Source organism: Medicago truncatula, chromosome 8 (assembly GCF_003473485.1).
Source record: "Medicago truncatula cultivar Jemalong A17 chromosome 8, MtrunA17r5.0-ANR, whole genome shotgun sequence".
NCBI classification, from domain to species: Eukaryota; Viridiplantae; Streptophyta; class Magnoliopsida; order Fabales; family Fabaceae; genus Medicago; species Medicago truncatula.
Window position 1 is genome coordinate 2,852,754 of NC_053049.1, and position 16,258 is coordinate 2,869,011.

The following is a 16,258-nucleotide window of genomic DNA, read 5'->3' on the forward strand; positions in this document are numbered from 1 at the left end:
TTATTTATTTATTAGTAACATAAGCATTTCATTATCAACAAATTCCTAAAAAAAAAATCTCCATCATGCATGGTCATTCAGCGATGATTATGTACTGATCATCACTTGGTTTTCCATTTAAGTGAACAATAGCCCAAAAATGACAGATTTAGATTTGCTATAATCACAAATTCACACCGTTAGCACATAATTGACCATTGGACCGAGGTTGAAGGTTTTAGATTTTCAGCTCGACGTTTTAGAGTGCTATGAAAAAATAAATTCTGCTTGCTTTATGCAATTTTTGATTTTGATCCAACGATTATCGATATATTAACTGTGTGGATTTATGGCCGCGACAAATCTAAATCTTAGGATGAACTAGTTACCAATTAGAAAGTCAAAATCAAAATCATTTTCTTTTAATTAATCCTAAATTCTACTACTTAACTTTCAATAACTTTCATTGTATCATCTACGAACAACAAAATGAGATATATTTCTATAACTTAGATAACTTTTTGTTTAAATCTTGATTGAAAGCTGTGATTTCACTTTGTATTTACCATTATCTGAAATATGATTACATCAGAACCTATACAATTCTGAAATAAAATCTCATCTATTAATGTTATTGTAAGAAGCTTGGTTACGTAAATACCAAACAAGAGTAGACAAGATATTTATAGTTCATTATTTATATCTACCAAACAATAGTACTTTTCATTATTATTATTTCCTACTCTTTCTTTACTCATGCTGTAACTTTTTAATGCAATGTGTAGATATGCAACAACTCACAGCGACGACTTGAGATCTTTCAAGTCAAGGTTAAAACATCAATTTTATTATTTTTACTTCTGCTGAGGATAATTACATTTGTCTGCCTTCCCTTGGTCCTCATTTTGTTGTATGTGTATATACTACTTTTCCTACATTTACATTTCACAATCACAACCAATCTCAAACTCTCCAAATTTTACAATCTTCTGATCTGCTAATTGCCTTGTGTGTCTCTTTTTGAAGGATGGCTGAACAAATTCCATACAGTGTTGCTACAAGTCTCGTTAACAGGTGACTTCATTTTCAACACTTTTTTTTCAGTTAAATTAGTTAAACTAACTATATATATATATATATATATATATATATATACACACATATATGCTACTAATTTACACTCATCTAAAAATACTAAGGCCTTGTTTACGACTTTAGAGAAGAAGGAGAGACGAAAAGAAGTTTGAAAAAAATGAAAGAGTAAATCATCGACCTAAACCTACACCTATTAGTTTTTTTTACCATAAACCAATCTTTCTTTAAAACAACTAATGGGTATATATGTAATTTTCATTTTTTTAAATCAAATATTTAATTCATCCCAAACTTGTTTAATAACACCGGAAAAGTAGGAAGCGTCGCTTCCTTCATATATTTGTTTCAACGTCACACATCACGTAAATATGCTTAGTTTTTTTTTTTTTTTTTTTTTAAATATGAGTTTTGTTGCAATATATGAGTTCTCATGTTGTCCTAATTTCATTTGAGCTCACTTTCAGTTTTCAATCAAGCTACTGCTTGATAATTTTTCTTTTGAAATATACATGTTCGTAAAAGAAGTTAATGTGCTTTCAAAGGGGAAGGATCTAGGAATACATTTTAAGTATGGCTAAACATTTTTTATTTTTTATTTTTTAAATTCATGTGTAGCTATAACCATACATAGACATGATGCAGATCTGCCCGACTTTCAACAACAAAAAAAAGTTAATGTGCTAAAAAATGTTAGAAGAACAAAACACTAACGTGAGTAACACACAAGATTTATAAAAATGTAATTGTAACATGAGAGATAAATTTTTAAGAAAACAATATTCTGAACGATGAAAGTGTGTGTAAATAACCAGCAAGGTGGATATAAATAATTAAGCGGGTGTATGTTACTAAGTTACTTTTTAGGTAGATGTAAGTTGCTAATCTACTCTAATGTTTTTAAGTAGGTGTAAATTATATATATATAGACACACACATCACAGAGCTTGTTTGCTGAATATTTTCTTTACGTAGGTTGGCTTCTGTTGCCTTACGCGAATTTGGACGGATTAATAATGTGATGGATGAATTAGAAAGACTTAAAAACACAATTGAAGTCATCAGAGCTGTACTCCTTGATGCTGAGGAGAAACAAGAGAAAAGTCATGCTGTACAAGTCATGTTGTGAAAGATATGTCTGTGTTGAATCTTAACTCCAATGTTGTGGTGGTTGAGAAAGCTAACAATGTAAGGAGGGAAACTTGTTCTTATGTGTTAGAATCAAATATCATTGGAAGAGAAGATGATAAAAACAAGATTATAAGCTTGTTGAGGCAATCACATGAAAATCAACAAGTTTCTGTGGTTGCTATTGTTGGTATTGGTGGTTTGGGAAAGACGGCTCTTGCTCAATTGGTATACAACGATGAAGAAGTGCAGAATTTGTTTGAAAAGAGAATGTGGGTATGTGTCTCTGATAACTTTGATGTCAAAACTATTCTGAAGAACATAATGGAGTCATTAACCAATAGGAAATTTGATGATACGTTATCATTGCAAAACTTGCAAAACATGCTTCGTGACAATTTAACTGGTAAAAAATACTTGTTAGTCCTAGATGACATTTGGAACAAGAGTAATGAAAAGTGGGATCAATTGACGACTTATTTGATGCGTGATGCTCAAGGCAGCAAGATTGTAGTGACAACTCGTAGTGAATCAGTGGCACAAACAATGGGTGTAAGTAGCCCCTATGTTTTGAATGGCTTGACTCCCCAAGAATCGTGGCGATTGTTAAAGACTGTCATTACATATGGGAATGAGAAACAAGGAGTGAGCCGAACTCTTGAGTCAATTGGTGAGAAGATAGCAGAAAAGTGCAAAGGAGTTCCATTAGCAATAAGATCATTGGGAGGCATATTACAAAGCAAAAGGGAAGAAAGGGAGTGGATTGAAGTCTTACAAGGTGACTTTTGGAAATTGTGCGAGGATAAAGATAGCATCTTGCCAGTCCTAAGATTGAGTTACTATAACTTGTCACCTCAACAAAGGCAATGTTTTGCTTATTGCTCTTTATTTCCCCAGGATTGGAAATTTATGAAGGATGAATTAATTCAAATGTGGATGGCACAAGGTTATCTTGACGGTTCAGTTGAAAAGCAATGCATGAAAGATGTTGGTAATCAATTTGTAAATATTTTCTTGAAGAATTCATTCTTCCAAGATGCAACAATGAATTACCATGGTGATATAGATGGTTTTAAAATGCACGATTTAATGCACGATCTTGCAACACAAGTAGCTGGCAATGATTGTTGTTACTTGGATAGTAAGGCAAAAAGATGTCTAGGAAGACCTGTGCATGTATCATTGAAATGGGATGCCTTTTGTATGTTGGAATCATTGGATTCAAGTAGGCTGCGTACTTTGATTATGTTGGATTCCAATTCGGAAAAAGTGGATGAAGAGGAATTATCAGTTATTTCAAATTTCAAATACTTACGTGTCTTGAGGCTTGTGACTTCTCGTCATCATAGCAAGCTAGTTGGTTCCATTCAAAAATTGAAGCATTTAAGGCATCTTAACTTGTCAAAGCGTGATGGACTAAAAAGTCATCCCAAATTTATCAGCAATCTTGTTTGTTTACAGACAATAAATTTGTTAATGAATGATGATGATGTACTTTATACAGAAATTCTTTCAAAATTAATCAATTTGAGACACCTTGAGATATATCATTTGACCTTCAAAGACGAGACACTCTCTGGATCTAGAAAATCGAGCATACAACAACACAAGGGTTTGACTTTGTCCAATTGGCTTTCTCCACTCACAAATATAATTGAAATATCTCTTAATTATTGCCAAGGTTTCCAACATCTCCCACCATTGGAACGCCTTCCGTTCCTTAAGTCACTCGAGTTACGTCACCTTTATGAATTGGAGTACATATATTATGAAGAGCCTATTCTTCATGAATCATTCTTCCCATCTTTGGAGAGGCTTGAACTTTTAGTTTGTGGGAAGCTGATGGGATGGAGGAGGATAGAAGATGATTTGAGTGATATCAACTCTTCACATCATCGCTTGTTGCCTCAGTTTCAGTTTCCTTGTCTCTCTAAATTGGATATTAATGGGTGTGACATGTTGGCTTTCATGCCTACTTTTCCAACCATTAAGAAGAGATTAAAATTGAGGAGTTGCAGTGCAGAGATATTGGAAGCAACACTAAATATAGCAGAGTCACCATATTCGAGTGGCTTCCCTCCTCTTTCGATGCTCAAATTCTTGATAATTACTGATACCATTATGGGTATGGAAAAAGCCCCAAAGGATTGGTTTAAAAATCTTATTTCTCTTGAGAATCTTGAATTTTACTTTCTTTCAAGTCAAAAATTTCAAGTAATTGAAATGTGGTGGTTTAAAGATGACCTCAACTGTCTTCCTTCCCTCAAAAAAATCACTTTTTTTCATTGTGACCTAAATGCATTGCCATATTGGATATGCAACATCTCATCACTTCAACACATTGAGGTGTGCGGTTGTAGAGATTTGGAAGATCTGCCTGAGGCAATGCCACGTCTTACAAACTTACATACCTTAGAAATCATTGAATGTCCATTCTTAGCTCAACAATGTGAGACAGAAACAAGTGCAACTTGGTCTAAAATTGCTCACATCCCAAACATAATCTTAAAAGAAAGTCTTTGGGATTAGAAAGGTACCGATTATTATTTTTGGACTCCGTTATTTTTTATTGATACGCTCTTTAATTTTTTGTTTTTGTACTAATTTATATTATGATTTTTGTTTCTTCGCTCATTGTTTGAATGCATATGGCTGGGAAAAAAAACTTTTCTTTTGGCAAAAGAAAATGGAAAGAATCATATTTATGCATCACGACTAAATACTGAGATACCAAAGACATTTTAATATTTCTGAATTTCCTTAGATTTGTACACCACTTATTTAGAAACTTTGTTTGTTTATTCTCTGATAAACTTTTAAAAAGTGACTACAAATATTGATTTTAAAAGTTCAATATTGTTACTTGTATACCATTTTGTTCTTTTTATCTTCTTGAAAATGATCTATTGCAAGATTTATGCACTATCATACTGATTTAATGTGTGCTTGTTTTAAGCTAGCTTGCTCAATAAAAGAAATGGAAGACTGAAGGAGATGCGTGAAGATGGCTGCTCTAGATATTAAGAGTTTTGACTTTCTGAATGATTATAAGTTAACTTTCTTTTCTTGTTATTGTGTTATTTTGTACTTGCTCATAAACATGAGACTGATTGATCAAGGGTTCTCTTTGTTAAGAGTTCTCTTTTTCTGTTGTTTTTATTGTTGTTTGTTCTGTGCTCTTTTTTCCTGAAAAGGTTTTCAATGAGGCAGATCATGAGTGTTTGGTTGGTTATTTTGAATTGTGTTTTGTTCTAGCTGCCAAATACTTTTGTATCTTTATTTTCTTTTTATTTAATAATAAGAGTCTGATTGAAAATTATATTGTGCTTTATTTATTTTTTTGTTTTTTAAAATAAAAATAAGAGTTTGATTGATCTACTCTAGAAATTTTTCATGAGTAGTCTTCTTGTGATGAGTTCTAACTGATGGATGGACATTAGTTTTTGGCTTTATCATCTATCTTTTTTCTTTTAAACATATTGCTAGACCATATTAGTTTAGATTTTGTTATCTTTGTTTTATCAGTTGATTCTCTTTAATATGTTCATTTGTGTCTTATATTTTCTCATATATTCACTCATCTAAATCACCATTGTACTTGAGATTGAACCAGGGTCGAAAAAAGTTTTTGCAATAGAGGTCTATAATTAAGAGGCTTATTCTAGTAGGTGGATGGTTGGGGTCTGTATCTTGAATCCAACATTTTGAATGACTGTGGATTTGGAAATTGTTTACAGTAGATAGACCTGAATTTTGATTTTTTTCTTGAAGCAAAAGAGAAGTTCGTTAAAAAAAAGCACTGTGAGTGTATAAAATTACAATCCAAAAGAAAGAGGTATGAGAATGAAAGAAACCACCACTATAATTCTCAAAGATACAACCAACACAAGCTTGAGCAACTCAAATGACTTTAGCAAAAACACATAAACTATAATTGATAATCTGAAACCAACTCCAATTGCCTATAAAAGTTGCAAGTTGCCCCAATGCTACATCAAAGAAACTAGCTCCAATGCCCCATGCAACTCGAGTAGATCAACTAACTTAAAGATAGACAAAATCGGCCCTTGAAATAGGACTACAGTATCAAATTTACTGAATTTTAACCACCCATGGTGAAAATAAATAACGCATCGCCCCAGTTACACAGTCATCTCATTAGATGCTTCCTAACACCAAAACAAATCATCTTATCCAAATCAGCCACACATTATCACAAGTAAGTTGCATCAATCATTATGTTAGTTTGTTTAGGTTTAATTTTTAAAAAAATTAGAGTAGTTTGCATGTGGTTAGGGTTGATTTTAAAATTGACAATTTGATGATTGCATGTGTTGTTAAGATGTTATAGATGAATGTAATTGATCTTTGAATGATTTTTAAGTATAATGTGGTTTTGAATGATGCCAAATAAACACAATTTGAATAAGTTTCATACTTTGCACACAAAGTGTTTGATAAAATGCCTCAACGACAATTATATTGATTATTTAGTTAGTTTAGGTTATGGAAATGATGAAAATGATGTTAATTATAGTTTGATAAAGTGTATATTGATTATTGATTATTTAGTTAGTTTAGGTTATGAGAATTGTATCGAATGATGTTTAGGTTATGATGGAAATGATGCACACAAATTATATTGAAATGATGATTATATGGAATGGTTTTAGGTTATGGAAATGATGTTCATTGGAATTTTAATGTGTTTGATTATGTTTATGTTTATGTTTAATTTAGGTTTAATGTGAATGTTTATGTTTAGTTTAGGTTTAATGTGTTTGATTAGGTTATGGAAATGATGTTAATTTTTAATTTTTTGTGTAGATATGTCTGATCAGGACCAGGGGCAGCTGATTGATCCATCTAAGATGATTGGTGGTAGGCGTGGTATGACACAAAGCCATCAGAAGAAGAGGAAAAACGCACAAATACCGAAGAGGGGAAGAGGTCGGAGGGGGGATGGTTCAGGGACTTCTTAGGCTACACAGCCTGAAAGTCACAGGTGGTTGACCCGACCCAGGAGGAGTACCTGAATTATCAGGATTAGGTACACCACGATGTCACTGATGGTGGGTATGACCAGCAACATATACCAGAGCAGCATATACCAGATCATGATGACATTGCAGCAGCAGCTGCCCCAGCGGCGTTACCTGATCAACCTCCCTTTTCTGGAGGACCAGAAGATACATCTTTGCTGCACTCTTATGCCAACTATATGACATTGCCGCTTTGGTATAATTCTAATAACGTAAGTGTTTTTGTTTAATTATTATATTAACTTTTATATGTGTTTTTGTTTAATTCTTTTCTTTATGTTTAATTATTTTCTTTATATTTTCTTTATATCAGCTTTAATTATTTTCTTTATATTTTCTTTATGTATTAAATTAAAAATACGTGCGACAATTTAAATTTGCGATTTTTATTTTTACATGTGTTAAGTTTTATTTTGTTTAGTTAAATGTTTACGTTGTTTAAAATATGTTTATTTTTCTATTATTTCAGGTTCGTAAGTTGCGTATTGTAAAACCGATTAATCATGGGACTAAAATTTTGAGTCTTCGGCGTCCAAACAATAATCATGATTGGTTTTGGCAACCGCTTAAGGAGAACGGGTTATATGATTTGGTTTATTTGGACTACGTCACTATACCATCCCGAGATCAGCAGTTTTACATGATTTTTAATCATGCTACGGTTTTTCATCTTTTTGTTGATGTATAGGAAAACCTGTTCATGTATCGGGTGAATTTGATGCCCTTTTTCTACTTCTCATTAAGCAAATATTTTCCCTTTTCTCTTAATGTTTTCCTTGGTTTCTCTTTATCTGATTAACTCTTCTAACTATTTTTGTCATGTTGTCTGATCAATTAAATATAACCATTTTCTTCTGTAATTTGTTGAACATAAATAGCAAAACAGCCACTGGTTTTTGTTGCAATTTAATACAATACTTAATTCAGCTTCATGGATGCACAAGAGCCGTTTTCTTGGATTAGCAGTTTGGTCTAAGTTCTACCTTCATAGGAAATTTTGCTTACATTTTCTGTTTCTGCTCACATTAAGGAATAAAATCTGTTAATTGAAGTCCATATCCAGTGGTTGGTGTAAATATTTTATTATGAAAATAAAACAAACTTTTGTAGCCACATTGTACATAGTCAGTTTCACTTCAGACTTTGCAGCTGTTTAATATAGGTTACTATATAATACTCCCTCCGTCTCTGAATAAGTGACCTAGTTGACTCTGACACACATACCAATGCATATGTTTTATCTTGATATCTTCAATTCTCTACTAAAATTTAATATTTTAAAAATATTCATCGAGACGAATCCAACAACATCTTACATGATATTATTTATCTTTGTAAATTAGTAGAAAAGTATGGTCAAAATATGTCAAGTCAATAATGTATATTGTCAACTAAGTCATTTATTAAGGGACGGAGGGAGTAATTAACAATAAAAAGGGTGTGTGAGTGCAACACTAAAATTCTTCGACATTAGCAACTAATAATTTCTGATCTATTAATTTATTATGGTAATCCTTGAGGTTGTTCTTCTCTAACTAGAATCCAAAGCAAATCACTCATATTAGGAAATGAAAGTGTAACTCACTTAGAATTGATGCCTCAATTTTTTTTTTTTTTTTTTTCTAGATGCTTCCACTTTTTCTTTTTCTTTTTGACTAAATGGCTCCACTTTTCTGAAAGGTCACCGAAAGGAGGAACTGACATAGACATAAAAGAAAAAGGGTAATAATTGTTTTGATTTTTTGATGCTAGTTATAATAGTCCTTTAATGCATCAAAATTTTAAAATAGTTTATGATGTGCATTTTGTTAGTCAAAATAGTATTTAATGTTAAAATGTTTCATTAATACTATCATATTAGTCTTTCAATATACTTACTTATTGTCATACTAGTCCTTATAAGTATTTATTTATTGTTATTTCAGTCTCTATATAAAAAGAGTTATTGTGAGCATTGATATATTATTTTACCTCCATGGACTATTCCGACTAACATAGTTTCCAATCAGAGACTATTTTAAAATTTTGATACATTGAGAACTATTGTGACTAATCGTTTCACATTTAGGAACCAAAATGACTATTACTCTAGACAAGTAAAGTTATCTGCATACATAATTATTTATTAGCCATTAAGAGTAAAATTGTAGCTTGTCACTGTAGGAGCATTCATGATAGAAACCAAAAAAGTATTTTCCTCAAACATAACCTGACTTGAGAATCAGGCAAAATTGAGGGGAACGGGAAATTGGAATTTGGGATAAACCTTAGGAGTCAATTCTTGTAAAACTAAGAGACCAAAATCGCAATACTTGGAGACGAAATTGTAAAAATTGTAAACTATTGAGGTTCTTTTATTAAAAAAACTTGATTTTGGATATTTTTCTTAAATAACTTTAATATGTTTGATTGGTTATGCAGTTGGATTATCATTGTTGTATTAAATTGGTTTGTTATTTCAAAATTTTGCACAAATAGTCGTTGGGATGATCTGAATATTTATTAGCAAGATAAGCATTTCATTATCAACAAATTCCTAAAAAAAAATCTCCATTATCATGCATGGCCATTCCTCAGGGATGATTATATACTGATTCCATTTAAGTGAACAAAATAGCCCAAACATGACAGATTCAGATTTGGTATAATCACAAATTCACACCGTCAGCACATCATTGACCATTGAACCAAGGTTGAGGATTTAGATTTTAAGTTCAACATTTTAGAGCTTTGGGAAAAAAAAAATATTCTGCTTGTTTTCTACAATCTTCGATTTTGATCTAACAATTATCATATATAAAGATATTTATAATTCATTATTTATACCTATCAGACAAGAGTACTTTTCATTATTATCACTTCCTACTTTCGGTGGAGGATATCATAATAGCAACCCTGAGGACTTCATGTCTCTCAATTAATTAATATGTAATCACAATAATGTATTAATGAAACAAAATTTTAAAATAGTGTTTAATTGTGTAATTCGTTAATCAAAATAGCAGCTAATAATATAAATTTTTTGTTAATGTTGTCATATAAGTCATTTAATATACCTATTATTGTCATATCAACCCTCACAAATACTTTTTTTTAGTGACCCTCATAAATACTTAGTTATTTTCATTTCAGTTCATATATAAAAAGAATTATTGTGAGTATTGAAATATTATTTTAGCGTCAATGACTATTTTGACTAACATAGTGCATAATTAGAGATTATGTTGATACATTGAATGACTATAATGACTACTCATTACATATTCAGAGACCAAAGTAACTATTATCCCTTATTATATTTATAACTTTTTTACACTTGAGTGAGGATAATATTTGTTTTGTTCTTAAAAATTAGAGACAACATACTATCTTTGTAATTTATGTGGACAAAGAAGTAATTACTTTTGTATCCCTTCCTTGGCGCTCCTTATTTTGTTGTATGTATGATACTTTTCCTACATTCACATTTCACAATCACAGCCACTCTCAAACTCTCCAAAAAAAATTCATTCGATCTTCAGATATGCTAATTGCCTTGTGTGTCTCTTTTTGAAGGATGGCTGAACAAATTCCATACGGTGTTGCTACAAGTCTCGTTAACAGGTCTGACACTTTATTTTCAACACTTTATCTATTTTTTTAGTTCAAGTTAAAATAGTTTAACCGACGAATATATATATCATACAAGCTTGTTTACTGAATATTTTCTCTTCATAGGTTGGCTTCTGCAGCCTTTCGTGAATTTGGACGAATTTATGGTGTCATGGATGAATTAGAAAGACTTAAAAACACAATTGAAGTCATCAGAGCTGTACTCCTTGATGCTGAGGAGAAACAAGAGAAAAGTCCTGCTGTACAAGTCTGGGTAAGAAGGCTCAAAGACGTGCTTCTTCCTGCAGATGATTTGATAGATGAGTTTCTTATTGAAGATATGATACACAAACGGGATAAAGCTCATAAGAACAAAGTGACACAGGTAATTCATTCCTTCTTACCAAGCAGAACTGCTTTTCGCCGTAAAATGGCTCATGAGATTGAAAAAATACAAAGAAGTTTTAAAGATGTTGAGGAAGATATGTCTTATTTGAAACTTAACAATGTTGTGGTGGTTGCGAAAACTAACAATGTAAGGAGGGAAACTTGCTCTTATGTGTTAGAATCTGAGATCATTGGAAGAGAAGAAGATCAAAACACGATTATAAGCTTGTTGAGGCAATCACATGAACATCAGAATGTCTCATTGGTTGCTATTGTTGGTATTGGTGGTTTGGGAAAGACAGCTCTTGCTCAACTGGTATACAAAGATGGTGAAGTGAAAAATTTGTTTGAAAAGCATATGTGGGTATGTGTCTCGGATAACTTTGATTTCAAAACTATTCTGAAGAACATGGTTGCGTCATTAACCAAAGATGATGTTGTAAATAAGACATTACAAGAGTTGCAAAGTATGCTTCAAGTCAATTTAACTGGTCAGAGATACTTGTTAGTTCTCGACGACGTTTGGAATGAGTGTTTTGAAAAGTGGGATCAATTGAGGCCTTATTTGATGTGTGGTGCTCAAGGCAGTAAGGTTGTAATGACAACATGCAGTAAGATTGTGGCAGATAGAATGGGTGTAAGTGACCAACATGTTTTGAGAGGTTTAACTCCAGAAAAATCATGGGTTTTGTTCAAGAATATTGTCTTTGGGGATGTTACTGTTGGAGTGAACCAACCTCTTGAATCAATTGGTAAGAAGATAGCAGAAAAGTGCAAAGGAGTTCCGTTAGCAATTAGATCACTAGGAGGCATATTACGAAGTGAAAGTAAAGAAAGTGAATGGATCAATGTCTTACAAGGTGAATGTTGGAAATTGTGTGATGGTGAAAATAGCATCATGCCGGTCCTAAAATTGAGTTACCAGAACTTATCACCTCAACAAAGGCAATGTTTTGCTTATTGCTCTTTATTTCCTCAGGATTGGGAATTTGAGAAGGATGAGTTAATTCAAATGTGGATGGCACAAGGTTATCTTGGTTGTTCAGTTGAAAATCAATGCATGGAAGATGTTGGTAATCAATTTGTAAATATTTTCTTGAAGAATTCATTCTTCCAAGATGCAAATTTTAATGATGATGGTGATGTAACTGGTTTTAAAATGCATGATTTAATGCATGATCTTGCAACACAAGTAGCTGGCAATGATTGTTGTTACTTGGATTCAAGTAAGGCAAACAAATGTTTAGGAAGACCCGTGCATGTATTAGTGAAACATGATGCCTTGTGTTTGTTGGAATCCCTGGATTCAAGTAGGTTGCGGACTTTGATTGTGATGAATTACAATCACTATATGCTCCCTAGACCAAAACTATCGGTTATTCGAAATTTCAAATACTTACGCTTTTTGAAAATGCAAATTAGTAGTAGCCAGCGAGCTGGTTTCATTGAAAAATTGAAGCATTTAAGGCATCTTGACTTGCGCAATTATGAATCAGGAGAAAGTCTTTCCAAATCTATCTGCAATTTTGTTTGTTTACAGACCATAAAATTGAAAGATTTTGTGGTAGATTCTCCAGAAGTTGTTTCAAAATTAATCAATTTGAGACACCTTAAGATTTATAATGGGACCTTCAAAGACAAGACACCGTCTGGATTTAGAAAATTGAGCATACAACAACCCAAGGGTCTGTCTTTGTCCAATTGGCTCTCTCCACTCACAAATATAATTGAAATATCTCTTAGTTATTGCCGAGGTTTCCAACATCTCCCACCATTGGAACGCCTTCCGTTCCTTAAGTCACTCGAGTTACGTTTCCCCTATGAATTGGAGTACATATATTATGAAGAGCCTATTCTTCATGAATCATTCTTCCCATCTTTGGAGATCCTAGCCTTTTATGGTTGTGATAAGTTGAAGGGATGGAGGAGGATGGGAGATGATTTGAATGATATTAACTCTTCACATCATCTATTGTTGCGTCACTTTCCTTATCTTTCTCAATTAGTTATTTATCGTAGCAAGATGTTGACTTTGATGCCTACTTTTCCAAACATTAAGAGATTATCAATGGAGTCTTGCAGTACGAAGATATTGGAAGCAACACTAAATGTAGAAGAGTCACAATATTCAAATGGCTTCCCTCCTCTTTCCATGCTCAAATCCTTAAAAATTGATGGAACGAGTATGGAAAATGTCCCAAAGGATTGGTTGAAAAATCTTACTTCTCTCGAGAATATTTGCTTCAGTTTGTCAAGTCAACAATTTGAAGTAATTGAAATGTGGTTTAAAGATGACCTCATTTATCTTCCTTCCCTCCAAACAATCAATTTTACTTATTGTGGTTTTAAGGCATTACCAGATTGGATATGCAAAATCTCATCACTTCAGCATCTTAAGATGTTCCGCTGCAAATTGGTAGATCTGCCTGAAGGAATGTCACGTCTTACAAACTTACACACCTTAGAAATCATTGGATGTTCAATCTTAGATACTAATGAATTCCTGACAGAAACAGGTGCACTTTGGTCTAAAATTGCTCACATCCCAAAAATCATCAAACGTAATTATTTTGTTGCTGGCGAGTATGAATGTACCTCCAACACTTATCCTGACGGTATCCTCTATTTTTGAAGTCAGAAAGGTACCGACTATTATTTATTTTATCTCTGTTGTTTATAATTTTATTTGTTAAAAAGTAAAATGGATTCCATTATTTTTTATTGAAACGCTTTTTAATTTTTTGTTGTTGTACAAAAAAAATACTGAGATGTCAAAGACTTTTTAATATTTCTGAATTTCCATAGTTTTGTACACCACTTATTTAGGAACTTTGGTTGTTTATTCTTTAATAACATTTTAAATATTGATATACTCCATAAGATTTAAAAATATGCAATATTGTTACTTGTATGCCATATTTTTTTTTTCGTTTTTTATACTCTTAAAACTGATCTATTCCAATATTCATACACTATCATACTGATTAAATGTGTTCTTGTGTTAAGCTAGCTGGCTCAATAAAAGACATGGAAGACTGGAGGAGATGCGTGAAGATGGATTTTCTGAATGATTATTAGTGAATTTTCTTGTCTTGTTAACGTTATTTTGTATTTGCTCATAAGAGGATGATTGATCACGGGTTCTCTTTGTTAAGAGTTCTTTTTTTATCTGTTGTTTTCTCTGTACTCTTTTTTCCTGAAAAGGTTTTTAACGAGGCAGATTGTGTGTGCTCACTTGGTTATTTTGACTTGTATTTTGGTCTAGTCCCCAATACTTTTGTATCTTTATTTTCTTTTTATTTAATAATATTTATAGAGTATTGCAAATTATATATGATAGCCAAAACGTGTCAACATAGTTAGGATGCCTTAGTTTGTCATAAGATGCTATTGCATTTTTTTTTTTTTGTTTTTTTAAAATTGAAATAAGAGTCTGACTAGAAATTTTCACAAGTAGTCTTCTTGTGTTGAGTTCTAACTGGTGGATGGACATTAGTTTTGACTTTATCATATTGCTAGACCATATATTAGTTTGGATTTTGTTATCTTTTTTTATCATTTGAGTCTCTTCAATATTTTCATTTGGTCGAAAAAAGTTTTTTCAATAGAGGACTATAATTAAGAGGCTCAAGAGTTTGGAGCTTATTTGACAATTCTAGTTCTAATTGCTGGATAGTTGTGAAGATTTGTCCATTGTTTGACTTGGAATGGGAGGTAGTGATGCATCACTCTTACCATGAAGCCAATCAATGTGCTGATGTCTCGACAAACTTCGGATACTTGAATGCCGATTACATAAACTATATACCTCGGCAACACATAAACTATGATATCAGTCCTACATCCAAATCTGAACCAACTCCAATTACCTACTAAAAGTTGCAGGTTACCCCAATTCCACATCAAAAAAACTAGCTCCAAGGGCATGGGAAAGCGATACAAGGGTGCAATTTTTTCTAATTGGACATTTTCACTTGCAAATATTGTTGAAATCACTCTCTATGATTGTAAAGGTTTGAAGTACCTCCCACCAATGGAATATCTTCTGTTCCTTAAGTCTATCACTATATGTTATGAAGAGCCTTGTTTGAATGAAACATTCTTCCCATGTTTAAAGATTCTCTTTATATGGAAATGCAATATGCTACTATATTCATTATGAAAATAGTAAGTTTTTTATTCTTTAATATTAGCTGCTAAGATCCTAATGTTTTTCCAAAACTCGGAAAATTTCACTAATATTGTGTAACAATTTTTAGGTAGATAGCGTCTGTTGATAAATATTGTACTGATGCAATTGTTGAAGGGTGGACTACGGTTGAGGAAAATTGGAATAGTGATGAATTGTCTGATATATAATGTATAAATGTGGTTTCAAGACTTAACATTATTACTATGTCATTTATTAGAAGTTTGCTATGATGCACCGCTACAGCTGAATGTTGGAGTGCTGGTATTGATGTATATATATGATAGTTGGCTCTCTATAGTGATTCAACAATTCATTGATCTCATCAATTATACAAGAAATGATTTCAGTCTTCTCTCAAATTCCGAAAACTCTAATGCTTTTCAGCTCCCTCTTTCAACATGACCCCGAAAATTAGAGCTGTAACTCTAATATCAGTCGATTTGCGGATTTGGTAATTATTAGATGATGTAGAGAAGAATTCCCTGGATTACATACTAGATTGCAAACTTTAAAGAGTTTGCACAAATGTTTTGCTGTTTCTTTATATATGCAGAAAAACCCATTATGCTCAGATGTTGTAATTGGTCAAGGTGTGCATGGAAGATTGTGGCATTCACAAATCGATATCACTGTGTCTGTTTCTTTATAATATCGGTTGATACGATCGGGTAATTATATTACTTCTCTCTGAGTATTTTTTTTAACTCAAACCAAATTAACATATATCATTACCGCAATCAGATCATTCCAAACACAAGCACGAGTTTAATGAGAAAACTCTTGAATTGAAATTATACAATGGTTTAGATTACATAATATTGAAGAATAACACAGATCATATGGAAAC

At 32.3% G+C, this 16,258-nt stretch overlaps 2 protein-coding genes across 5 annotated transcripts; both read left to right on the top strand.

Moving 5' to 3' along the window:
• The first annotated feature begins 685 nt into the window (after positions 1-685).
• On the top strand, positions 686-6,630 carry LOC11434022 (putative disease resistance protein RGA1). The gene is made up of 4 exons (XM_003626807.4): positions 686-889; positions 1,006-1,053; positions 2,047-4,732; positions 5,156-6,630. The coding sequence occupies exon 3, from the start codon at positions 2,206-2,208 to the stop codon at positions 4,726-4,728; it is 2,523 nt and encodes an 840-aa protein (XP_003626855.2). The 5' UTR covers positions 686-889; positions 1,006-1,053; positions 2,047-2,205; the 3' UTR covers positions 4,729-4,732; positions 5,156-6,630.
• On the top strand, positions 896-14,549 carry LOC11421220 (putative disease resistance protein RGA3). 4 transcript variants are annotated; one of them, XM_039828453.1, is made up of 4 exons: positions 896-1,005; positions 10,797-10,844; positions 10,959-13,861; positions 14,226-14,549. In XM_039828453.1, the coding sequence occupies exons 2-3, from the start codon at positions 10,798-10,800 to the stop codon at positions 13,849-13,851; spliced, it is 2,940 nt and encodes a 979-aa protein (XP_039684387.1). In that variant the 5' UTR covers positions 896-1,005; position 10,797; the 3' UTR covers positions 13,852-13,861; positions 14,226-14,549. The 4 variants fall into 4 exon arrangements, with proteins under 4 accessions (XP_039684387.1, XP_039684388.1, XP_024628095.1 ...); XM_039828454.1 differs by lacking the exon at positions 896-1,005 and adding an exon at positions 10,513-10,678; XM_024772327.2 differs by lacking the exon at positions 896-1,005 and having other exon boundaries at positions 10,685-10,844.
• The last annotated feature ends 1,709 nt before the right edge of the window (positions 14,550-16,258 follow it).

Excerpts from the sequence above, each read along its gene's own strand:
- LOC11421220 (XM_039828453.1), top strand. The coding sequence starts at position 10,798 with ATGGCTGAACAAATTCCATACGGTGTTGCTACAAGTCTCGTTAACAG. Across the intron at positions 10,845-10,958 it reads GCTACAAGTCTCGTTAACAG|GTTGGCTTCTGCAGCCTTTC; the intron begins GTCTGACACTTT and ends TTCTCTTCATAG.
- LOC11434022 (XM_003626807.4), top strand. The coding sequence starts at position 2,206 with ATGTCTGTGTTGAATCTTAACTCCAATGTTGTGGTGGTTGAGAAAGCT.